We start from the raw sequence: 27,066 nt of genomic DNA, 5'->3' as shown, positions 1-27,066 counted from the left end.
TGGCGTTTTAGTTTGCAATGAATATGTTGTAATTAGTCTAGTCATCTTCTCGATTCCTATAGAATATTTTAATACTACTGTGCATGATTTAGTTTGTGTAGCCTATAACAACAATAACAATATGTACAGCAATTGGATATGGATTATAAAGTTTAAATTGTCTTTTGTTAAGGGAAGGCAAATAGTATAGCATTTTACACTCAGAATGTTTTTCTACATCTACAATAACTTTTCATTGACTTTATTATTACACTGCCAAGTAATACTACATTATGCAATGCATATTTATGTTTATCTTTTAGAGTTCATACTTATTTATCAATACACTTCTAATAGAAACATAATCTGTTGCACCAGTATTTCCATTTTAAAAATATGTAGCTCTTCATTTTGTAGGTGGATACACAAGACAGGTGGTTTCCAGCTGTAGCCTTATGCAGCACTAGTGTTTGTCTATCTGTGCACGCGCCATGAGCGCAACCCTCTGGGCCCTCTGCACAACTTCTGGACAACGCTTCTTGCGAACGAGGCGGCAGTCTTGGAAGAAGCCTTCATTTCTGGGGAATCCATGGCTTTCATCACTATAGGTGACCAGTCCTGGAAATGAATACAAGACACAGTAATTTAAATGTTACCTCAGAACAAAACATACTAGCACTAACAGTTTTGGGCTTACCGAGGCCCCAGATGCGTCCTCCTCGGAACTCCCCTTCGTATCTCATGCCATCAGCACGCCAAAATACCCCGTGTCCATGGAACCAACCTTGCATGAATTCTCCTTCATACCTGAATTTCAGAAAGATATATTTAATAAATAATTAATAATAAACATTAATTAAAACACTACCTCCACAAATTTATGCTTTTGTTCATATTTAACAGTGAAAACGTTTGTTTTACAAATCTACAGGAGTTAATTGGAGGATCTGGCAGACAATTTTGCTGCAGCATTTTGCTTCTGCTGCTATGGAAGCAAAATAACACATGACAAATGAAGAAAGGATGATATAAGAAGCATACTAACACAAGTGAAGAGGGCATGTCTTGAAAAACAAACATAGGGCAGGAATTTCTGAAAATGTATGTCTGGAACATGGCATTGTATGGAAATGAATCATGGACTGCAAGAAAAATCAGGAAAGAAGAGAATCAAGATATTTGATGTATGGTGTTAGAGGAGGATGTTGAAAACTGAGTGGACTGATAAGACTGGAACTGAGGAGATTGTCTGTAGAATTGTTCTGGAAAAATATAAGTGAGAAATACTGACAGTGAGTGGATGAAAGGACAGGATCATAGGATGTGTGTTGAGATATTGTGAAATCCTGGCAGACTACAAAATACGCCATAAGACTACTGATGCATAAAAAGGTGTTGCATGACAGCAAGATTGGGCTACCCAGTGATCACGTTGAAACCACACATGGTCTCATTTACCCTGCGGTATCTTTTCTAGAGCAAAGGTTAAAATGTTTGTATGAAATTGTGGACACATATTTCTATTTAACATGCCAGAGGTAAGATTCCTCTGTGAAAGTTCCTATGATTCTGCATCAAACATTTACAATACATTGCCACTGCTGCTGTACCTGACAAAGACAGTTTTGATTATCTACTGTGTAGTACTATTCAACTGTTGCTAAGTGGACAAACAAGTTTAAGTTCAATCAGAGCAGCTTCAATAATTAGTGTAGTGGTTGGCTAAGATGTGCCACTACCCCAAAAATTATTGTGAAAGTGCATAAAATGGTCAAAGATCACCGACTAAAAGCATAGGAAACTGCTGAAGTTGTCAGGAGGTCATCCAGATGGGCATATCACATTTTAACAGTGGAATTGAATATGAGAAAATTATTTGCTAAATGGATGCGGTGAGGATCAGAAATGCAAGACAATGCATGCCCACTCACAAAGTGGCAATGCCATGCCAAAATACATGACTTAAGCTACAAATTGTTGACCCCCCCCCCCCCCCCCTTATTCACCTAAGTTGGGTCCATAGACTTCCATCTCTTCCCCATGCTCAGAAGCTTCCTCAATGAATGGACTCTTCAAATGAAAAACTGACAGCTGAAGTTGACAGGTATTTTGGAGGCCAGGAAGGAATCTAATTTTCAAGATGGGATCAAGGCACTGGCAAGCTGGTGGACTAAGTGAATTAGTGATCAGGTAGTATAAAAAAGTTTCACTAAGGTAAGTCAATTATTTCTATTCCATTCCAAGAAATGTTCAAACTACTCTTGCAGATTACATCTACAACATCTGCATTTGACGGCATCACTAATTTATACACTCATTTAGGATGGTCATAACCAGACAAGTTATATGAGAAGTGTAGGCTATGTTTACTTCATTGAATCCTCAGTGTGTATGCACCATTGTACCTCAAATCAGACACCAGGTATTTTCTATAATCATCACAATTGCAGCAAAAGGTCTCCGGAGTGTCCACACGTGTCATTTTTGTGGTCTTCAGTCCAGAGACTGGTTTGATGCAGCTCTCCATGCTACTATATCATGTGCAAGCTTCTTCATCTTCAAGTAACTATTGCAACCTACATCCTTCTGAATCTGCTTAGTGTATTCATTTCTTCGTCTCTGTCTATGATTTTTAACCCTAATGCTCCCCTCCAATACTAAATTGGTGATCCCTAGATGCCTCAAAACATGTCCTACCAACCCATCCCTTCTTCTCGTCAAATTGTACCCCAAATTCATCTGCTCCCCAATTCTATTCAGTACCTCCTCAATAGGTACAAGATCTACCTATCTGATCTTCAGCATTCTTTTGTAGCACGACACTTTGAAAGGTTCCTTTTTCTTCTTGTCTAAACTATTTATCCTCCATGTTTCACTTCCATACATGGCTACACTCCATACAAAAACTTTCAGAAAAGACTTCCTGACACTTAAATCAATACTCGATGTTTAAAAATATCTCTTCTTCAGAAATGCTTTCCTTGCCATTTCCAGTCTACATTTTATATCATTCCTCGACCATCATCCGTTATTTTATTCCCCAAATAGAAAAACTCAACTACTACTTTAAGTGTCTCATTTCCTAATCTAATTTTCTGAGCATCACGTGATTTAATTCGACTACCTTCCATTATCCTTGTTTTGCTTTTGTTGATGTTCATCAATTTTCTGAGCATCACGTGATTTAATTCGACTACATTCCATTATCCTTGTTTTGCTTTTGTTGATGTTCATCTTATATCCTCCTTTCAAGACGTTGTTCATCCCATTCAACTGCTCTTCCAGGCCTTTTGCTGTCTCTAGGAGAATTACAATGTCATCAGCAAACCTCAAAGTTTTTATTTCTTCTCCATGGATTTTAATTCCTACTTCGAATTTTTCTTTTGTTTCCTGTACTGCTTGTTCAGTATACAGATTGAATAACATTGGGATTAGGCTACAATCCTGTCTCACTCCCTTTCCAACCACTGCTTCCCTTTCATGCCCCTCAACTCTTATAATTGCCACCTGGTTTCTGTACAAGTTGTAAATAGTCTTAGCTTCCTGTATTTCACCCCTGCCACCAACATAATTTGAAAGAGACTATTCAAGTCAACATTGTCAAAAGCTTTGTCTAAGTCTACTAATGCTAGAAACATTGGTGTGCCTTTCCTTAATCTATTTTTAAGATAAGTCAAAGGGTCAGTATTGCTTCACATGTTCCAACATTTATACAGAATCCACACGGATCTTCCCCAAGGACAGCTTCTACCAGGTTTTCCATTTATCTGTAAAGAATTTGTGTAAGTATTTTGCAGCTGTGACTTATTAAACTGACAGACACCTGTCAACACTTCTTTTCTTTGGGTTTGGAATTACTATATTCTTCTTGAAGTATGAGGGTATATTGCCTGTCTCATACATCTTGCTCGCCAGGTGCTAGAGTTTTGTCAGGGCTGGCTCTCCCAAGGCTATCAGTAGTTCTAATGGAATGTTGTCTACTACTGGGGCCTTGTTTCAACTTTGGTCTTTCAGTGCTCTGTCAAATTTTTCATGCAGTATCAGATCTCCCATATCATTTTCATTTATGTCCTCTTCCATTTACGTAATATTGTCCTCAAGTACATCGCCCTTGTATAGACCCTCTACATACTCCTTCCACCTTTCTGCTTTCCCTTCTTTGCTTAGAACTGGGTTTCTACTTGAGCTCTTGATATTCATACAAGTGGTTCTCTTTCCTCCAAAAGTCTCTTTAATTTTCCTGTAGGCAGTATCTATCTTACCCCTAGTGATGTATGCCTCTACATCCTTACATTTGTCCTCTAGCCTTCCCTGCTTAGCCATTTTGCACTTCCTGTCGATCTCAGTTTTGAGACATTTGTATTCCTTTTTGCGTACTTTATTTACGGCCTTTTTATATTTTCTCCTTTCATCAATTAAATTCAATATCTCTTCTGTTACTCTACTAGCCCTCATCTTTTGACCTACTTGATCCTCTGCTGTCTTCACTATTTCATCTCTCAAAGCTACCCATTCTTCTTCTACTGCATTTCTTTCCCCATTCTTGTCAATGATTCCTAATGCTCCCTCTGAAACTCTCTACAACCTCTGGTTCTTTCAATTTATCCAGGTCCCAGCTCCTTAAATTCCCACTGTTTTGCAGTTTCTTCAGTTTTAATCTACAGTTCATAACCAATAGATTGTGGTCAGAGTCTACATCTGCCCCTAGAAATGTCTTACAATTTAAAACTTGGCTCCTAAATCTCTGTCTTACCATTATAAAATCCATCTGAAATTTTTCAGTGTCTCTAGGCCTCTTCCATGTATACAACATTCTTTCATGATTCTTGAACCAAGTGTTAGCTATGATTAAGTTATGCTCATGCAAAATTCTACCAGGTGGCTTCCTCTTTCATCCTTACACCCATTCCATATTCACCTACTACTTTCCCATCTCTTCCTTTTCTTTCTATCAAATTCCAGTCCCCCACAACTATTGAATTTTCATCTCCCTTCACTATATGAATAATTTCTTTTATCTCATCATACATTTCATCAATCAGTCCACACATAAAACAAAAATGTTTGTAAATGCCTTCTCTATTAATGTTGTCCACCACTCGAACAAGCTCCACTGAATAGGTCAGGAGTTCACTACACTCAGCTGGCGGCTGCACGGGTAGTGGAGGCTGTGTGGCGTGGACTGGGCGGTTTTTTAGTTTAGAAGGCCTCGGGAAAGTACGGGGTGGGCTGCAATCTCAAAGGGTGCATGGCAAATAAAGGATGTGCTTGGATCAAGGAACAGTCGGAATTGTAGTTGTAAATTGTTGTAGTTGTGCTGGGAAAGTCACTGAGCTGCAAGCGCTAATAGAAAACACAGAAGCTGAAATCGTAAGCTGTCTAAAGCCTGAAATAAGTTCTGCATAAATTTTTACAAAGTCTCAGACGGTGTTCAGGAAAGATAGATCAGGCAGAATTGGTGGTGGAGTGTATGTGTCTGTCAGTAGTGGTTTATCTTGAGTGAAGTTGAAGTAGATACTCCGTGAGAATTGGTGGTGGAGTGTATGTGTCTGTCAGTAGTGGTTTATCTTGAGTGAAGTTGAAGTAGATACTCCGTGCGAATTGGTATGGGTGAAGGTTATACTTAACAGCCAAACAAAGTTAATAATTGGCTCCTTCTACCGACCCCCAGACTCCGATGATATAGTTGCTGAACAGTTCAGAGAAAATTTGAGTCTCGTAACAAATAAATACCCCACTCATATGGTTATAGTTGGTGGGGACTTCAACCTTCCCTCGATATGTTGGCAAAAATACTTGTTCAAAACCGGTGGTAGGCAGAAAACATATTCCGAGATTGTCCTAAATGCTTTCTCCGAAAATTATTTTGAGCAGTTAGTCCACGAACCCACGCGAATTGTAAATGGTTGCAAAAACACACTTGACGTCTTAGCCACAAACAATCCAGGGCTAATAGAGAGCATCATGACTGATACAGGGATTAGTGATCACAAGGTCGTTGTAGCTAGGCTCAATACCATTTCTTCCAAATCCACCAGAAACAAACGCAAAATAATTTTATTTAAAAAAGCGGATAAAGTGTCACTAGAAGCCTTCCTAAGAGACAATCTCCATTCCTTCCGAACTGACTATGCAAATGTAGACGAGATGTGGCTCAAATTCAAAAATATAGTAGCAACAGCAATTGAGGGATTCATACCTCATAAACTGGTAAGAGATGGAACTGATCCCCCATGGTACACAAAAAAGGTTGGAACGCTGTTGCAGAGGCAATGGAAAAAGCATGCGAAGTTCAGAAGAAAGCGAAATCCTGAAGATTGACTAAAATTTACAGATGCGCGAAATTTGGCATGGACTTCAATGCGAGATGCCTTTAATAGGTTCCACAACGAAACATTGTCTCGAAATTTGGTAGAAAATCTGAAGAAATTCTGGTCGTATGTAAAGTACACAAGCGGCAAGACGCAGTCAATACCTTCACCGCGCAGTGCCGATGGTACTGTTACCGACGACTGTGCCGCTAAAGCGCAGTTATTGAATGCAGTTTTCTGAAATTCCTTCACCAGGGATGAATGGAATATTCCAGAATTTGAAACACAATCAGCTGCTAGCATGAGTTTCTTAGAAGTAGATACCTTACGGGTTGCGAAGCAACTCAAATTGCTTGATACGGGCAAGTCTTCAGGTCCAGATTGTATACCGATTAGGTTCCTTTCAGATTATGCTGATACAATAGCTCCCTGCTTAGCAATCATATACAACCGTTCGCTCACCGATAGATCTGTACCTACAGATTGCGCAGGTCACACCAGTGTTTAAGAAAGGTAGTAGGAGTAATCCATCGAACTACAGACCTATATCATTGACGTCGGTTTGCAGTAGGGTTTTGGAGCATATACTGTATTCAAACATTATGAATCACCTTGAAGGGAACAATCTATTGATACGTAATCAGCATGGTTTCAGAAAACATCGTTCTTGTGCAACGCAGCTAGTTCTTTATTCGCATGAAGTAATGGCCACTATCGACAGGGGATCTCAAGTTGATTCCGTATTTCTAGATTTCCGGAAAGCTTTTGACACTATTCCTCAGAAGCGACTTCTAATCAAGCTGCGGGCCTATGGGGTATCATCTCAGTTGTGGGACTGGATTCGTGATTTCCTGTCAGGAAGGTTGCAGTTCGTAGTAATAGACGGAAAATCATCGAGTAAAACTGAAGTGATATCAGGTATTCCCCAGGGAAGCGTCCTGGGACCTCTGCTGTTCCTGATCTATATAAATGACCTGGGTGACAATCTGAGCAGTTCTCTTAGGTTGTTCACAGATGATGCTGTAATTTACCGTCTAGTAAGGTTATCCGAAGACCAGTATCAGTTGCAAAGCGATTTACAAAAGATTGCTGTATGGTGTGGCAGGTGGCAGTGGATGCTAAATAACGAAAAGTGTGAGGTGATCCACATGAGTTCCAAAAGAAATCCGTTGGAATTCGATTACTTGATAAATAGTACAATTCTCAAGGCTGTCAATTCAACTAAGTACCTGGATGTTGAAATTACGAACAACTTCAGTTGGAAAGACCACATAGATAATATTGTGGGGAAGGCGAGCCAAAGGTTGCGTTTCATTGGCAGGACACTTAGAAGATGCAACAAGTCCACTAAAGAGACAGCTTACACTACACTCATTCGTCCTCTGTTAGAATATTGCTGCGCGGTGTGGGATCCTTACCAGGTGGGATTGATGGAGGACATCGAAGGGGTGCAAAAAAGGGCAGTTCGTTTTGTATTATCACGTAATAGGGGGGAGAGTGTGGCAGATATGATACGCGAGTTGGGATGGAAGTCATTAAAGCAAAGACATTTTTCGTCGCAGCGAGATCTATTTACGAAATTTCAGTCACCAACTTTCTCTTCTGAATGCGAAAATATTTTGTTGAGCCCAACCTACATAGGTAGGAATGATCATCAAAATAAAATAAGAGAAATCAGAGCTCGAACAGAAAGGTTTAGGTGCTCATTTTTCCCGCGTGCTGTTGGGGAGTGGAATGGTAGAGAGATAGTATGATTGTGGTTCGATGAACCCTCTGCCAAGCACTTAAATGTGAATTGCAGAGTAATCATGTAGATGTAGATGTAGATGTAGATGTAGATGTAGATATCCTGTACCCTGTGTTCAATTCAATTCTCTGCTCTGCTCCATTTATGAAAAAGTTAAAGCACTTTCTTTGATCAGAACCATAATTTTTCTATTAAAAAATTAACATAAATGACAATTTATTTTTGTGAAACAGTGAAGCAACTGTTCAGTCCTCTTCCCAGATGTGTTTTTGTCTCTCTGCCCATTTCTCAGTCAACTGCATCATTTTCTTTCTCCCCTCTCCTCATTAGTCTTTTGTTGTATCCTATTCCTCTCCCACTTTGTTTTGTATCCAGTGCTGCCTGCACCCTCAGTTTAAATCTATGTACCTGTTATCAATCTTTGTTGTTGAACTTTTCGTGATCTTATATTATGTAACTTACCAAATGAAAGCGTTGGTATGTTGATAGACACACAAACAAACACAAATACAAACACAAAATTCAAGCTTTCGCAACCAACGGTTACTTCATCAGGAAAGAGGGAAGGAGAGGGAAAGACGAAAGGATGGGGGTTTTAAGGGAGAGGGTAAGGAGTCATTCCAATCCCAGGAGCGGGAAGACTTACCTTAGGGGGAAAAAAGGACAGGTATACACACGCACACACACACACACACACACACACACACACACACACACATATCCATCCGCACATACACAGACACAAGCAGACATTTGTAAAGGCCGGGCGGAGATGTCAGTCGAGGCGGAAGTACAGAGGCAAAGATGTTGTTGAAAGACAGGTGAGGTATGAGTGGCGGCAAATTGAAATTAACGGAGATCGAGGCCTGGCAGATAACGAGAAGAGAGGATATACTGAAAAGCAAGTTCCCATCTCCGGAGTTCTGACAGGCTGGTGTTAGTGGGAAGTATTCAGATAACCCGGACGGCGTAACACTGTGCCAAGATGTGCTGGCCGTGCACCAAGGCATGTTTAGCCATAGGGTGATCCTCATTACCAACAAACACTGTCTGCCTGTGTCCATTCATGCGAATGGACAGTTTGTTGCTGGTCATTCCCACATAGAAAGCTTCACAGTGTAGGCAGGTCAGTTGGTAAATCACGTGGGTGCTTTCACACGTGGCTCTGCCTTTGATCGTGTACACCTTCCGGGTTACAGGACTGGAGGAGGTGGTGGTGGGGGGGTGCATGGGACAGGTTTTACATCAGGGGCAGTTACAAGGGTAGGAGCCAGAGGGTAGGGAAGGTGGTTTGGGGATTTCATAGGGATGAACTAAGAGGTTACGAAGGTTAGGGAGACGGCGGAAAGACACTCTTGGTGGAGTGGGGAGGATTTCATGAAGGATGGATCTCATTTCAGGGCAGGATTTGAGGAAGTCGTATCCCTGCTGGAGAGCCACATTCAGAGTCTGATCCAGTCCTGGAAAATATCCTGTCACAAGTGGGGCACTTTTGAGGTTCTTCTGTGGGAGGTTCTGGGTTTGAGGAGATAAGGAAGTGGCTCTGGTTATTTGCTCCTGTACCAGGTCGGGAGGGTAGTTGCGGGATGCGAAAGCTGTTTTCAGGTTGTTGGCGTAATGGTTCAGGGATTCCGGACTGGAGCAGATTCGTTTGCCATGAAGACCTAAGCTGTAGGGAAGGGACTGTTTGATGTGGAATGGGTGGCAGCTGTCATAATGGAGGCACTGTTGCTTGTTGGTGGGTTTGATGTGGACGGATGTGTGAAGCTGGCCATTGGACAGGTGGAGGTCAACGTCAAGGAAAGTGGCATGGGATTTGGAGTAGGGCCAGGTGAATCTGATGGAACCAAAGGAGTTGAGGTTGGAGAGGAAATTCTGGAGTTCTTCTTCACTGTGAGTCCACATCATGAAGATGTCATCAATAAATCTGTACCAAACTTTGGGTTGGCAGGCCTGGGTAACCAAGAAGGCTTCCTCTAAGTGACCCATGAATAGGTTGGTGTACGAGGGGGCCATCCTGGTGCCCATGGCTGTTCCCTTTAATTGTTGGTATGTCTGGCCTTCAAAAGTGAAGAAGTTGTGGGTCAGGATGAAGCTGGCTAAGGTAATGAGGAAAGAGGTTTTTGGTAGGGTGGCAGGTGATCGCCGTGAAAGGAAGTGCTCCATCGCAGCGAGGCCCTGGATGTGTGGAATATTTGTGTATAAGGAAGTGTCATCAATGGTTACAAGGATGGTTTCCGGGGGTAACAGACTGGGTAGGGATTCCAGGCTAGCGAGAAAGTGGTTGGTGTCTTTGGTGAAGGATGGGAGACTGCATGTGATGGGTTGAAGGTGTTGATCTACGTAGGCAGAGATACGTTCTGTGGGGGCTTGGTAGCCAGCTACAATGGGACGGCCGGGATGATTGGGTTTGTGAATTTTAGGAAGAAGGTAGAAGGTAGGGGTGCGGGGTGTTGGTGGGGTCAGGAGGCTGATGGAGTCAGGTGAAAGGTTTTGTAGGGGGCCTAAGGTTCTGAGGATTCCTTGAAGCTCCGCCTGGACATCAGGAATGGGATTACCTTGGCAAACTTTGTATGTAGTGTTGTCTGAAAGCTGACGCAGTCCCCCAGCCACATACTCCCGACGATCAAGTACCACGGTTGTGGAACCCTTGTCCGCCGGAAGAATGACGATGGATCGGTCAGCCTTCAGATCACGGATAGCCTGGGCTTCAGCAGTGGTGATGTTGGGAGTAGGATTAAGGCTTTTTAAGAAGGATTGAGAGGCAAGGCTGGAAGTCAGAAATTCCTGGAAAGTTTGGAGAGGGTGATTTTGAGGAAGAGGAGGTGGGTCCCGCTGTGACGGAGGACGGAACTGTTCCAGGCAGGGTTCAATTTGGATAGTGTCTTGGGGAGTTGGACCATTAGGAGTAGGATTAGGATCATTTTTCTTCATGGCAAAGTGACATTTCCAGCAGAGAGTATGGGTGTAGGACAGTAAATCTTTGACAAAGGCTGTTTGGTTGAATCTGGGAGTGGGGCTGAAGGTGATGCCTTTGGATAGGACAGAGGTTTCGGATTGGGAGAGAGGTTTGGAGGAAAGGTTAACTACTGAATTGGGGTGTTGTGGTTCCAGATTGTGTTGATTGGAATTTTGAGGTTTTGGGGGGAGTGGAGCTGGAAGTGGGAGATTGAGTAGATGGGAGAGACTGGGTCTGTGTGCAATGAGAGGAGGTTGAGGTTTGCTGGAAAGGTTGTGAAGGGTGAGTGAGTTGCCTTTCCGGAGGTGGGAAACCAGGAGATTGGATAGTTTTTTGAGGTGGAGGGTGGCATGCTGTTCTAATATGTGATTGGCCTGTAGGAGGATGCTCTGAACAGCCGGTGTGGATGTGGGAGAGGAAAGATTGAGGACTTTTATTAAGGATAGGAGTTGACGGGTGTGTTCATTGGCTGAGTTGATGTGTAGGTGAAGGATTAGGTGGGTGAGGGCAATGGATTGTTCAGTTTGGAACTGGTATCGGAACTGATGGAAAGAAGGATTACAGCCAGAGATGGGAACTTTAAGTGTGAGGCCTTTGGGGGTAATGCCAAATGACAGACAAGCCTGGGAAAATAAAATATGGGAGTGTAATCTGGCTAGAGAGAAGGCATGTTTGCGGAGGGAATGTAAATAAAACTTAATGGGGTCGTTGTGGGGATGTTGTGAGGGTGACATGGTATTAGAAGGTGGAAAGTGTAACATGAGGCTGAAATGAAAATGAAAATAAAAATATATGGCGAGAGATAAGGTGAACTAGAAAGCAACTGGAGATCTGGTGTGAAAAAAGGTGAAAAGGTGTTGGTTATAGCTGGGCTATGTTGATCCTGTGGTGAACTTGGGTTGGTAGACAACGATGTGCACAAAGGTTATGTGGTTGTGCTGCCGCCAAAACACGTTAAAGGGTGGAGCAATTCGGGAAAATTTCGAAAAAACTGCATGTAAATGTATTAAAAGGAGTGGTTTTGTGGTGGCAGATTGTGAAAATGAGGCTAACAATTGTCTGGCGAAGAAATAATGACGTTAAAACCTGTGGGAAGCGGCTAAAAAAGATCAGTGATGTGGGAAAAACGGAAATGGAAAAAAAGCGAAAGTTATTGGAACTGGCCAAAATGGCTGTTTAATAGCTGAAAGGAACTGTTTGTGAACTGGAAATGGTGGATTTTGTAGCAGCAGTATTGTTGAAAGCGGAAAAAAAACTTTTTTGGTTATGGTTTGGAGGTGGGTTACGTATTATTGAGTATATATAGGCGGGATAAAATTGTATGGTAGATTCGGTAAAGAGGAGAAGGTGAATACAAAGTGAAACTACTAGCAAAAACAGAAAGAGAAAATAAGATGACAGGAAAGATTTGGAAATGCAACAGTAACAATAACAAACGTAATTGTTGGGTTTAAATTAATGATATGAATATAATAGAGGGAAACATTCCACGTGGGAAAAATATATCTAAAAACACAGATGATGGGACTTACCAAACGAAAGTGCTGGCAGGTCGATAGACACACAAACACAAACACAAACACACACACGAAATTCAAGCTTTCGGAACAAACTGTTGCCTCTTCAGGAAAGAGGGAAGGAGAGGGAAAGACGAAAGGATGTGGGTTTTAAGGGAGAGGGTAAGGAGTCATTCCAATCCCGGGAGCGGAAAGACTTACCTTAGGGGGGAAAAAAGGACAGGTATACACTTGCGCGCGCACACACACACACACACACACACACACACACACACACACACACACATATCCATCCGCACATACACAGACACAAGCAGACATTTGTAAAGGCCGGGCGGAGATGTCAGTCGAGGTGGAAGTACAGAGGCAAAGATGTTGTTGAAAGACAGGTGAGGTATGAGCAGTGGCAAATTGAAATTAGCGGAGATTGAGGCCTGGCGGGTAACGAGAAGAGAGGATATACTGAACGGCAAGTTCCCATCTCTGGAGTTCTGACAGGTTGGTGTTAGTGGGAAGTATCCAGATAACCCGGACGGTGTGACACTGTGCCAAGATGTGCTGGCCGTGCACCAAGGCATGTTTAGCCATAGGGTGATCCTCATTACCAACAAACACTGTCTGCCTGTGTCCATTCATGCGAATGGACAGTTTGTTGCTGGTCATTCCCACATAGAAAGCTTCACAGTGTAGGCAGGTCAGTTGGTAAATCACGTGGGTGCTTTCACACGTGGCTCTGCCTTTGATCGTGTACACCTTCCGGGTTACAGGACTGGAGGAGGTGGTGGTGTGGGGGTGCGTGGGACAGGTTTTACATCGGGGGGCAGTTACAAGGGTAGGAGCCAGAGGGTAGGGAAGGTGGTTTGGGGATTTCATAGGGATGAACTAAGAGGTTACGAAGGTTAGGGGGATGGCGGAAAGACACTCTTGGTGGAGTGGGGAGGATTTCATGAAGGATGGATCTCATTTCAGGGCAGGATTTGAGGAAGTCATATCCCTGCTGGAGAGCCACATTCAGAGTCTGATCCAGTCCCGGAAAGTATCCTGTCACAAGTGGGGCACTTTTGGGGTTCTTCTGTGGGAGGTTCTGGGTTTGAGGAGATGAGGAAGTGACTCTGGTTATTTGCTTCTGTACCAGGTCGGGAGGGTAGTTGCGGGTTGCGAAAGCTGTTTTCAGGTTATTGGTGTAATGGTTCAGGGATTCCGGACTGGAGCAGATTCGTTTGCCACGAAGACCTAAGCTGTAGGGAAGGGACCGTTTGATGTGGAATGGGTGGCAGCTGTCATAATGGAGGTACTGTTGCTTACAAATGTCTGCTTGTGTCTGTGTATGTGCGGATGGATATGTGTGTGTGTGCGAGTGTATACCTGTCCTTTTTTCCCCCTAAGGTAAGTCTTTCTGCTCCCGGGATTGGAATGACTCCTTACCCTCTCCCTTAAAACCCACATCCTTTCGTCTTTCCCTCTCCTTCCCTCTTTCCTGATGAAGCAACCGTCTGTTGCGAAAGCTTGAATTTTGTGTGTATGTTTGTGTTTGTTTGTGTGTCTATCGACCTGCCAGTGACTACTGGTTTCCATTGTTTATATTGTAGTTATTTCTAAGAGTTGTATTCCATACGTAAGGTTTCATATAACAGGCACATCATAACCAGCATATTGTAAAATATATAGAATGTCTGGTTGGATGTAATAGAGAACCTGATGACATTAATCTTTCCATAACATACAAATAAATGTTGTTTCACCAGAAAAGAGCATACATTTGAGAAACATTATTTCATAAGTTGCAGAGCAAACTGATAAAACTGTATATGAAGTATCAAATAAGGACCTATGAATGTCTGATATAAACACAGGAGAAAGAGGTGGGATTTATGTTAATGTGAATGATACTTATCTAACTGACCCACATTTCTTCACAACACTCTTTGTGTGATATCCAGACTGCTAAATGCCATAGCGAGAATACTTTATGTGCTCTGTCAGTTGCAGTTCTCTTCCTTGTTCTCTCACACTCTAGCGGCCTATTTGCACTGGCATCCTGATAAGGCATGCTGGTGCCTGCTGTGTTGGACACTAGCAATCACAATAGATATTCTCATACCATCATAATTTTCTGATGCTTTTTTTACATACACCAATACACCATATACACAACACTTGGTATTTCTGCAGTGCAGAAAAGTAAACAACTCAAAAGTTTAATATAACAATGGAGACTGGCATGAGAACCCTGCTTGACATTTAGACCACAACAGCAGATTCCAGCTGCCTTGCTCTCAAATGTACTACGTTTTTCGTGTGATTTTGAGAAAATTACCAAGCAGTGTTACATCACTTTACTTGACTTTTTGTACATCTTAAAAGAAGTATATTTCCCGTTTGTTGGAAATCCCCTTTCAGTAACTTGAACTGTTTATGAAATAAAAGGGGTATTACATTAAAAATACGAATACACAATATTAATGTTCCACAACAATATTTATTAAATTGTTCATCATGAACCAGCTTTTGGCTTCCTAGGCTAATGTCAGATAACTTAATACTAAGCACATAGTCCACACAACTTCAGCAGGAGTTCATAGGTGTACAAAGATGTGTGACATTTTATGACTTTGCAAGCACAGTTCCATTACTCACTCTTTCTAAAGTAACAACGGCCAGTTATTATTTCTTTATTTCTCTCACCATTTGCTAATATGCTTGTTATAACTGTTCCACACCCACATATAGACTTCTTCGTCCCATTCTCCCTCCCCTCCCCCACCCCACCCACTCTTCTTTTTTTATCTGTTCAGCACATTCACCAGTTTGTAGTTGTATATGAAATATGACTCCTCCTCCCCCCCCCCCCCAACCCCCTCCCCCATGAACATGGATATTGCTGTTGGTTGGGCAGCTTGCATGCCTCAATGATACAGGTAGCTGTACCAGTACCTTAGGTGCAACCATGGCAGAGAGGTATCTGTTGAGAGATCAGTTAAATGCGTGGTACCTGATGAGGGGCAGCAGCCTTTTCAGTAAATGCAAGGGCAACAGTTTGGATGATTGGCTGATCTGGCCTTGTAACATCAATCAAAACAGCTGTGCTAGTACTGCAAACAGCTAAAAACAAAGGGAAACTACAGCCATAATTCCTCCCGAGGGAATGCAGCTCTACTGTATAGTTAAATGATGATGGTGTCCTCTTGGGTAAAATATTCCAGAGGTAAAATTGTCCCAGATTCAGGTCTCTGGGCAGGGACTACTCATGAGGGTGTCATCACCAGGAGAAATAAAACTAGCCTTCTACAGACAGGAGCATGGAATATTAGATCCCTTAACCAAGCAAGTAGGTTAGAAAATTTAAAAAGGGAAATGGACTGGTTGAAGTTAGATAGAGCGCAAATTAGTAAAGTTTGATAGCGAGAGGAACAGAACTTCTGGTCAGGTGAATACATGGTTATAAATGCAAAGTCAAATAGGGATAATACAAGAGTGAGTTTAATAAGGAATAAGAAAATATGAATGCAGGTAAGCTACTATGGACAGCATAGTGAACACATTATCGCAGCCAAGATAGACACAAAGCCCACACTTACCACAGTAGTAAAAGTTTATATACCAACTAGCTCTGCAAATGGCAAAGAGATTGAAGAAATGTATGAGGAGATAAAAGAAATAATTATTCACATAGTTAAAGAAGACAAAAAAATTTAATTTTGATGGGGGACTGGAATTTGATAGTAGGAAAAGGAAGATATGGAAAAACAGTAGGTGAACTTGGACTGGAGGAAAGGAATGGAAGATGAAGCTGCGTGGTAGAATTTTGCACAGATCATAATTTAATCATCACTAACAGTTGATTTAAAAATCATAAAAGACAGTTGTACATGTGAAAGAGACCTGGAGACACCAAAAGGTTTCAGATTGATTGTATATTGGTTAGGCAGAGATTTAGGAACCAGATCTTAAATTGTAAGATGTGCACTCTGACCACAATGTATTGGTTATGAACTGTAGATTACAATGTAAGAAACTGGAAAAAGGTAGGACATTAAGGAGATGGGGTCTGGATAAGAACCAGAGGTTGTTGAGAGGGAGCATTAGGCAACAGATGACTAAAAAATGGGAAAGAATTACATTAGAAGCTGAATGGGTAGCTTTAAGAGATGAAATAGTGGAGGGTGTCAGTTGTCTGAGACTGCAGTCATGTGTGTGTGTGTGTGTGTGTGTGTGTGTGTGTGTGTGTGTGTGTGTGTGAGAGAGAGAGAGAGAGAGAGAGAGAGAGAGAGAGAGAGAGAGAGAGAGAGAGAGAGTGTGTGTGTTTGCGTGTGTGTCTCGTCTATTTTTGACGAAGGCCTTACTGGCTGAAAGCTTTATTTGTGACAGTCTTTTTGTTGTGTCTATCTGCGACTCAGCATCTCCACTATTTGGTGAGCGGTAACTTTCCTTTTCATAATATTGTTACATCAATCCTGGATGTTCCATTGTTTCAAAAAGAATACAAATGTTTAAGAAATAAGATTGATAGGAAATGCAAAATGGCTAAGCAGGAATGGTTCGAGGACAAAAATAAGGATCTAGAAGCACTTTTCACTAGGGGAAAGATAGATACTGCCTACAGGGAAATTAAAGAGGCCTTTGGGGGAAAGAGAAGCAGCTGTATGAACTCAAGAGCTCAGATGGAAAACCAGTCTTAAGCAAATAAGGGAAAGCTGAAAGGTGGAAGATGTATACATATAGGGCCTGAACAAGGGAGACGTTGTTGAAGGCAATATTACGGAAAGGGAAGAGGACCTAAATGAAGATGAGATGGGAGATAAGGTACTGTGAGAAGAATCTAAGTTGAAACTAGACCCCAGGGGTAGATGATATTCTATCAGAGTTGCTGATAGCCTTGGGAGAGACAGCCACAACAAAGCTCTACCATCTGGTGTGCAAGATGTTTGAGACAGGCAAGGTGGTCTCAGACTTCAAGAAAAATGTAGTAACTCCAAGTCTTTATTGCAAAATACTAACACAAATTCTTTACAAAAGAATGGAAAAACTGGCAGAAGCTGACCTCAGCAAAGATCAGTTTGGATCCCAGAGAAATGTAGGTGCACACACAAGGAAATACTGACACTATGACTTACCTTAGAAGACAGGTTAATGAAAGACAAACCTATGTTTATAGCATTTGTAGACTTAGAGAAAGCTTTTTACAGTGTTGATTGGAATACTTTCTTTGAAAAAGGTAGGAACCCTCACTAGCAATAATAATCTCAGAAACAGGTATAGTACGGTAAGCTAAGATTTCCCGAGTTTCAAAGGATTCCAAACCGGCTCTTCCTGCATTGTTACAAGCAACGAAAGCTACAGTTACCCAAACTGGAAGAAGAAGAAACTTTCATTAAAGAAAAATTTAACCTCGCACCACAAAATAAAGTAGGTCTATGAATAAGAACAAATTGAGTAGTTTTACCAACTCCTCTTATTTCGTTCTTTTTACCCTTCGCAGAAGATGTCGAAGCACCAAGAGTGCCATCCACATTGACAAGTGATTTGTAAACCAGCAACTTAGAGAAAGCTTTTTACAGTGTTGATTGGAATACTCTCTTTGTAATTCTGAAGGTAGCAGGGATAAAATACAGGAAGTGAAGGCTATTTACAACTTGTCCAGAAACCAGATGGCAGTTATAAGAATCAATGGGCATGAAAGGGAAGTGGTGGTTGAGAAGGGAGTGAGACCGGGTCGTAGCCTATCCCTGATGTTATTTAATCTGTATATTGAACAAGCAGTAATGAAACAAAAGAAAAATTTGGAGTAGGAATTAAAGTACAGGGAGAAGAAATAAAGAACGTTCAGGTTTTTCAATGACATTGCAATTCTGTCACCGACAGCAAAGGACTTGGAAGAGCAGTTGAACAGAAGGGACCTTGTCTTGAAACGACCATATAAGATGAAATCAACAAAAGCAAAATCAAGATAATGGAATGTAGTTACATTAAATCAGGTTATGCTAAGGGAATTAGATTAGGAAATGAGACACAAAGTAGTAGATGAGTTTTGCTATTTGGGCAGCAAAATAACTGATGATGGCTGAAGTACAGAGGATATAAAATGTAGACTGGCAATGGTAAGAAAAGCATTTGTTAACATCATATACAGATTTATGTGCTAGGAAATCTTCTCTGAAGGCATTTGTCTGGAGTGTAGCCATGTATGGAAGTAAGACATAGACAATAAACCATTTAGACAAAAAGAAAACAGAACCTTTCAAAATATTGTGTTATAGAAGAATGTTGAAGATCACCGTTGAAGATCAGATGAGTTGATCACATAACTAATGAGGAGGTACTGAATAGAATTGGGGATACAAGAAATCTGTGGCACAACTTGACCACAAGAAGGGATTCTGAGATACCAAGAGATCACAAATTTAGTATTGGAGGGAAGTGTGAGGTAAAAATCATAGAGGGTGACCAAGAGATCAAAACAGTAAGCAGATTGAGAAGAATGCAGGAACATGGAGAGCTGCATCAAACAAGTCTTTGTACTGAAGACTGCAACAACAACATGGCACATGTATGCTCTTTCTGGTGAAACAACACTTATTTATTAACTACCTGACAAACATAGCATTGCCTACGTATTCCCTTTGCCAGTTTTTTTATTTTTTTATTAGAAACTAAAACAAAAAATGAACTGTGTTTGTAATGAAGTATCCAAACAATTTCAGTTCCATGTATTCCTGAAAACACCTTTGAAGTCATGAAACAACTGTACAAAGAAATATGCGTTATGTACAAATGTTTAAGTACAGTATCACAGTTCCTGTAAACTGAGTGCAGCTGTTTTGCATTTCTATAACACTATTTTGTAAACATCCTTATGACAAGGTCTCTTCATAGCTCTATAGAGGGCTATCATTTCTGCCTACAGCTGTTTGTGCTTCAGTTACAAGCTGTCAATAGTGCTGTCAGGTGTCAGAGATTTCCTTAAGCTGACTTGACTGTGGGAGTGTATTAGCACTAAAACATAAATGTATCAAACCTTCATCCCCTATGAGGCACTTTTTCATGTTTCTCAGTGTCTATGATGTCATATCTCTTGAACTATGTGTCATAAAATGACGTATTTGTATAGGTACATTCAGCAACATATCTGGATACTGCCAGCAAAATATGTTGCAAATAGAGTTAGTAGCAAAGAAATAATAAATTTAAAAGTCATGCATGATTTGGCAGTTTTTCATGTATCTCAGTGTTTATGACATCATATCTTATGATCTGTGTGTTATAAAGTGATATATTACAGTAACTATCACCTTTCCCTGTTTTCCATGCTTTGGAACGTTTTTAATACTCAGCACATAATTTTTACATAATTTGTATATTTGACACTTGATTCATTAAAAATCGTATACCAAAATCTTTGGCATTCTTTTCACAAAACTGGAATGCCATACTACATGGATTAGTTCATAGGATATGGGTTCCACCTTTTTGCAAATACATTGTTTTTTCTTTCTACCCAAACATGTTTCAACACCTCTGTGCCATCATCAGTGGGTTTTTGTTTATTGAAATCATACAGTTGGTCCTGCAAAACCATATAATGTAAAATCACAATAAGAAGCAAAATGAACATAAACTTTCCTTATGCCTCACTCTGTTAGATCGTTACAACCTAAAATATGTTCACTTTTTACAGTTTTCAATAAACAAAAACCCACTGATGATGGCACAGAGGTGCTGAAATACGTTTAGGTAAAAACAAAAAGAAACAGTGTGTTTGCAAAAAGGCGGAACCCATATCCTATAATTTGCTGCAAACACAGACAGAAAAAACAAGAGCTGCAGATCCAAAAGATGAATACATGGATTAGTGTTAATATTACTGAACTCCAAATCCCTGCACCAGTGATTGTAATGGTGTATGTTTATCTTTGGATGTCACCAGACTGTGACAGTGAAAGGGTACAATAACTTTTCAGTATGGTTTAACCGTGTAGCACTATCTTATAAATACTTGTAGCTCACACTAATAAGACAAGATAGTACCTACATCTGTGTTGAATTATATAAATTATAGTGGTAACAATGGATGCCAAATTCATTCTACTAAATGTTCTATGACAAACATGCAATCAATGTTGACACCATTTGCTGAAACTTCAAGTGCAAGATATTTGTTTTTCGGGTTTTAGAATTTATAACTTCACAACTCAAAACCACCATAACAGAAACTGGTAGCAGTTGGACTTACTATATGTTTAGTCTAAGAAGGCTCTCTATGAGGTGGCTGATGGAATCAGCTGAATTTCATTTCCAGTTATTTTATTTAGCGTATGCCTAATACAGACATATCACAAAATTAAATTACATATACATATGTACATATTGACATACAAGAAACTTAAGTTTGTCTTTACAACTGAATATCCAGTCCTTCAATCCAGCGCACTGCATCTGGAGTTGCTAGCAGGAAGATCTATTTGGCGCCGTTATAGGCTCGATTCCTGCATTCACTGACAATGTGGTGAACAGTCTGGTATGGAGCCCCGCAGTCACAGGCTGGATCAGGCAGCTTCTTCCACTTAAAGAGAGCATCCCTGCATCGGCCATGGCCAGTACGGATTCTGTTGAGAGTAGTCCAGGTCTTGCGTGGTAGGTCGAACCCACTTGAAAGTTTAGCACCTGAGAAGATGTTATGCAGGTGCACATCTGTCACTGCTTCCCACCGACCTTTCCATTCTTCAAGACATTTGAAATCCTTAGCAACCATGTCAGCAGCATCGCACAGAGTTGGATGGCGTGATTTCAGTCTCTTGTGATTTAAAAGTGGCAGGTCGCTATGCACGGGTAGGTTAGAATTCCTGGAGATCTTGTGGAATTCTCTCATAAGGGCAGTACATCTGCGTAGTCAGGAGGCATTATACCAGTTAAGAGTGAAAGCCAATAAACTGGAGTAGATCTGATTGCGCCAGATATTCTGCGCATTGTCGTATTCAGCTGGGTATCAACAAGCCTTGTATGACGACTGTTCATCCAAACAGGTGCACAATACTCAGCACTTGAGTACACCAAGCACAGAGCTGAAGATCGCAGGGTGGTTGCTGAAGATCCCCAGGTAGTTCCGCATAGCTTATGGAGGATGTTGTTTCGAGTCCTCAACTTTTGAGCTAAGTTAAGAAGGTGTTGTTTGAAGCATAGTGTATGATCCAGGATGACACCAAGATATTTTGGGTTCCAATTATGATGAAGAATTCCGCCTCTGAAATTTACTTCCAGTTTTACGTTTGCCAACCGGTTATTTAGATGGAAGCAACACACTTCTGTTTTACTCACACTGGGTTGGAGTCTCCAGATTTTGAAGTAATTATCTAATGCAGACAGGTCATTGTCTAGAATCTCTTCTGTTGTCTTCATTTCCTGGTGTTTTAAGGCTAGAGCCAGGTCATTGGCATTGCAGTATTTTCTGGACAAAGTGTCAGGTAGATCAGATAGATATAGGTTGAACAGTAAGGGTGAGAGAACTGATCCTTGAGGCAATCCGTTGTTCAACTTCCTCTCTTTACTTATGTTGCTTCCAGTGATTTCCTGAAACTTCCAATCACCTAGCATGCTGTTAATCAGTCGAGCCATTGTTCTGCAGGGTATGATGCAGAGAAATTTGTAGATAAGGCCTTCCCTCTACACAGTGTCAAAGGCGGCAGTTAGATCAACAAAAGCCACAGATGTTTTCTGCTTCATTTGGTATCCTGACTCTATGAAGGATGTGAGAGACAGTACTTGGTCGCAACAGCTACGCCCTGGTCTGAAGCCTGCCTGATCAACTGAAATGTTCTCTAGGATAGCGCTACTTATTCTGTTATATATTAGCCTTTCAAAAAGCTTGTAGCAGCAGCTAAGTAGGGCAATGGGGCGATAGTTTTCTACCTTGTTGCTGGGTTTGCCAGGTTTCAGAACAGATATTATCTTCACCTTTTTAAACTCCAATGGAAGATGACCAGTCAGCAGGATGTCAGTGAAGAATTCTGCCAGCCATTTCTTAGCTTTTCCTCCCAAATGGATCAGGAATTCTGGATGGATACCATCAAATCCAGGCGCCTTAAGAGGTTTGAGGTCCTTCACTCCAGAGTCAATGTCTGAAACTGTGAAGGGATGGGTATACTTAGATGAGGGAGATGCCTTCTTTTTCAGGTCACGAAGCTGCCGTCTGATATGTCTTGTATGTTTCTTGTCAGGAGGTACTCTTGAGGTAGTAATGATGTGGGAAGCAATTTGATCTGGTGTTACTTCGGAATTTTTTCTGCATGCTGGTGCACTTCCTCCAGTTTTCTCAGAAGACTCCATGCTTTGCTGCTTGAGTGGGTAAAGTCCATATTTTCGAATGTTTCTGCCCATTTCTGCCTCTGAGACATGTCCAAGCTGGACAATAGTTCTGTAGCTATCTCTGGGTCATCACTTTGCTGGAAGTGTTGGTACAGTGTTTTACTTTCATCATTCCATCCTGGAACATGTTCTTTTCGGTATCCTCTTGGCATACACTTTTTAGCTGTTGCTATTACTGCACCAATGAAGCATTGATAGTTGTTATGTGATGGAGGTATCCATCGAATGGTCTTACCCAGTTCCGTTGAAAACTTTATCCAGTCAGCTTTCTGGAAATTCCATCATACATGCGAAGCTGATCGTATGACAGGAACTGTGCAGCCAATTTGTATTATTACAGGTCTGTGTTGGCTGTGAGGAAAGGCATCTATCACTTTCCTTGTGGTGTTGATGTGAAAGCCAGTTTTGTTGCAGCTAACAAAGCATAAGTCAGGATTTGAATCCTTGTCCCAAGCAGCTGACCTGAAAGTGCCTTGATCTTTGGCATCAAACACTAGATGAAGATTATTCTCTTCGACCTATTCTGCAAGCATGCTCCCATTTTCATCATTTAGAGAGTACTTCCAAAGTTTGTGGTGACTATTTAAGTCTCCTATGTAAATTGCAGGATATTCTGCTGTGTGTAGGACAAAATTGGGCCATGTTGTTTTGGGTGGTTTGTAAACATTTGTAATAGTAATGCCGTGCAATTGTATGACAACTGTATGTATATCTGCCTCCACACTTACAGAAATCAGTGAAGCTTCATTTATGTTGTTCCGGAAGTACGTAGCAATTCCATACACCTCGTGGTAAGTTACACCAAGTGGAGAATATCCAGGAATTCAACCTCGGCTTCGGAATATTTCTTCGCTGGAAACACGAGTTTCCTGAATGGCAACGACATCGATATTGTTGTCCAGCAAAAATTTTGACAGGTAGTCACACTTTGCCCTGCTAATGCTTTCGATATTTAGTTGAACAAGTCTGATAGTTGGTCCAATGTTTCATGTTGATGAGCTCTGAAAAGAACTGTTTCTGCTATTTAGTTGATATGTCATTGCCAGGAGATTCTATGGATACTCTGGCTGCCTGTAATCACTGTTGCTCAATTAGCACCACCCAGGAGGCACGTGTAGGGTATTTTAAGGTTAAACCTATGGATGTGAGCAACGCTACCAGTATTGATTACTAACTGGTCACCACCAATGTTTGTTAGCTAACAACACCATCTAGCACATCTACTTCTTTAGAACCAAAGTGACATGCAGAGTTGACAATAACTGGAGTATTACATTAAACTGAGTTTTGAATTATCTTCTTTATTGTCATTTTAGATTCATTAATTACTGTGTCATCTGCTAGCTAAAATTGGTGGCAGTTGGTAATCATTCAATTCAAGTCAATGTATTTTGACTTCTATTGATTCAGCTGCTCCGATCAGGCAGCTTGCTGCGAGTCTTCTTAGAACACCATATTGTACACCATATTGTGTTATGTTTGTTACTGCCTTATGGAAAGGCACAAAAAATGCTGTAACGTTGTATGTTTCTTTTGCGCTAATGTTACAAATCTTTAGGATCTGTTCATATGTGATGTACAATCTTTACATTTTGACAGAAACAGTTGCTCAACCTGCTCTAGTGGTGCCATATCTCATGCCCTAAGATGATTGACTGTGCTCCTGTGTATGACAAGGACATCAGCCAAATTTTGCCATATATTAGACTACTGATTAAGTAACAAAATATGTATTGATTACCTGGATAAAATGCTGGTCTTTGTAAACCATCATAGCAGAAACTGCATTGATCATTTATTAGTTATCTGAATAAATTGCTGGTAACACAGTCTTTATAAAGACCACCTATGTTGCATTGACCCATATGATAGCAATAAAACAGACATGATTGCTACATCAATGAACTAAGCCCCCTAGTAATCTTACAGAACACCTAAGGATTCCAAGGTCCAACCAGTAGTCTGAAAAATTTACACTACTTACAGTCAGTATTCCATCTCCAATTGGTTCCTTCAAACTTTCACAGAAAATTTCCACAATAAAAAAAATAGGATAACTGCTTGTAGCTATGTAAGTAAAGAGTTACACCAAATCCAAACACTTCACTTTTCCTTGGTTGGTTGGTTGATTGATTTAGGGGAGGGTACCAAACACTGAGGTCATCGATCCCATTGGTTTAGGGAATGATGGGGTTGGTTTAGGGAATGATGGGGAAGGAAGTTGCCTGTGCCCTTTCAAATGAACCATACTGGCCTTTGCCTGAAGTTATTTAGGGAAATCATGGAAAACCTAAATCAGGATGGCCAGATATGGATTTGAACTGTCATTCTCCTGAATGCGACTTCACTTTTCCATGAAAACGAGTACAGTTTATTTATTAAATGAATCTTTCACCCTCCAGCAGAATGTGTGCTGTTTGAAAACTTATCGGAAGTTTAAAACTAAGGTCAATGAAGTATTTATTCAACAGAAAGCTGCTGTGTAATTTAATACAATGCTGATAACTGAACATCCTGTACAAGCTTCTTCCTTCTGTGCAAGTATGTATACTCCATAATGGTCCTTTTCTTTATTCTGGTATGAAAGTACACACAAGGTCGCTTACAGACATCCAACAGGAAATTTTAAATCTCCAGATATAAAAAAAAGTAACGAAATACCTTATTAGCCACTCCTCCTACGGTATGTCCATAATTAAAGTTCCACTTCCGAAATGCTGCAGAAAGAGAACCACTGCTAAATTTGAACAGCAAACTATTGATGCAGGGGGAAACAGCTGTTCCCCAGTTTACATCCAAGATGCCCAAACATGACTGTCTCCATGAAGAATCGCATGCTGCTGGTAAAGCTCTTTTACAAGAACAGCGACTGTGCGCCATTAGCCTTGCAGACATTCTGGGCAGTGAGGGGTATGGAAAAGGTGTTGGATGAGTGTCTGCTAAGGCGTTGAGAAAATAATTACAAAATTCGAAAAGACAGGTTCTTCTGAAGCGCATTGTGGCAGAGGGAGGAAAGCAGTTGACCTGACATCTATCAATGATGTGGCCACAGCATTGCAGGAATAGTCAGGCAGTCACGTGCAAACACGCAGTGCATGACAAATTGCCCGAATGTTGGACATGCTTGTGAGGCTGGTGCATAAAATCCTACAAAACATCCTGCATTGCTATCCATACAAAATCACCCATGTTCAGGGGTTCCTTCCCACTGATTTGCCTGCAAGACAAACATTCAGTTTGATATTTCTTGCTCACATGGAAGTGGACAATGACTGGCCATGGAACATCCTGTAGACAGATGAGCCCATTTCCATCTCCAATGGCCTGTTAATAGGCAGAACTGTATAATATTGGGAACAGAAAATCTGCATGCACATCAACCAATACATCTTAATTCTGCATAAGCTGAGAGTTTATCATAGGGCCATATTTCTCTGTGGAGATGAGTTCTGCAGGTCCTGTTACGAGTACTGTCACTGATAAATGCTATGAGAGACATTTGCACACCAATGTTATTGCAACCTTTCAGTAACATGGACGTGGCATAGACTAATTTTTACACAAGATGGCACTCCTCTGCACATTGCACAGCCAGTGAAGTGGCTGCTGCACATTCATTTAAGAAATTCTAGAATTATCAGCCATTATATCCTTACAGTCTGGCCATCCAGACCTCCTGATCTTAATCCGCGTGACTTCTGGCTGTCGGCTACCGGAAAGATGCTGGGTTCAGTGCTCCAATTACAAATGGCTCCAATTATGAACATAGCTATATTGAAGGCCTGCATTGCATAATGCATTCTAAACATGACCCCAGGACACTCTAATCTGTTGTGGAACACGCAGTTTCTCAATTTCAACTTGTGGTGGAAACCTTCTTGAGCCAGTCTCGCAACAATTGGAAACCAATGTCATTTTGCTTTTTATGCAGCTTTTGGCCCATGACAATTAAAAACTTACATTGTTTTGCTTTTTATGAGGTTTTTGGTCCCAGGACAATTAAAAATCAGTGTCTTTTGTTTTTTATGCAGTTTTTGGCCTCAGGACGGTTAAAAACTGATTTCTCCTGTATGATGCAGTATGACCTTACTGTGGTGGATGGACTTACCTAAATAAAAGTGCCACAGCTGTTGACTGCAGAATTTGTGCAGTTATGCACATTGAAAGTACAGATGGTGCAATGTGCAATTAAAG

The 27,066-nt window shown here is 41.0% G+C and overlaps 1 protein-coding gene across 1 annotated transcript in view; it reads right to left on the bottom strand.

Annotated features, from left to right (window-relative positions):
- Window positions 1-225: 225 nt before the first annotated feature.
- The window catches only part of LOC124547963 (MORN repeat-containing protein 4 homolog), a 40,868-nt gene continuing 14,027 nt past the window's right edge, over window positions 226-27,066 (bottom strand). The window contains exons 3-4 of the mRNA XM_047125145.1: window positions 677-786; window positions 226-597 (exon numbers count right to left, since the gene is read on the bottom strand). Of these exons, the coding sequence (XP_046981101.1) occupies window positions 443-597; window positions 677-786 (265 nt within the window). The 3' untranslated portion in view covers window positions 226-442. The remainder of the gene's footprint in view (window positions 598-676; window positions 787-27,066) is intronic.

This window comes from Schistocerca americana, chromosome 1, assembly GCF_021461395.2.
Source record: "Schistocerca americana isolate TAMUIC-IGC-003095 chromosome 1, iqSchAmer2.1, whole genome shotgun sequence".
NCBI lineage: Eukaryota > Metazoa > Arthropoda > Insecta > Orthoptera > Acrididae > Schistocerca > Schistocerca americana.
This window is presented reverse-complemented; position numbering and strand designations above follow the sequence as displayed.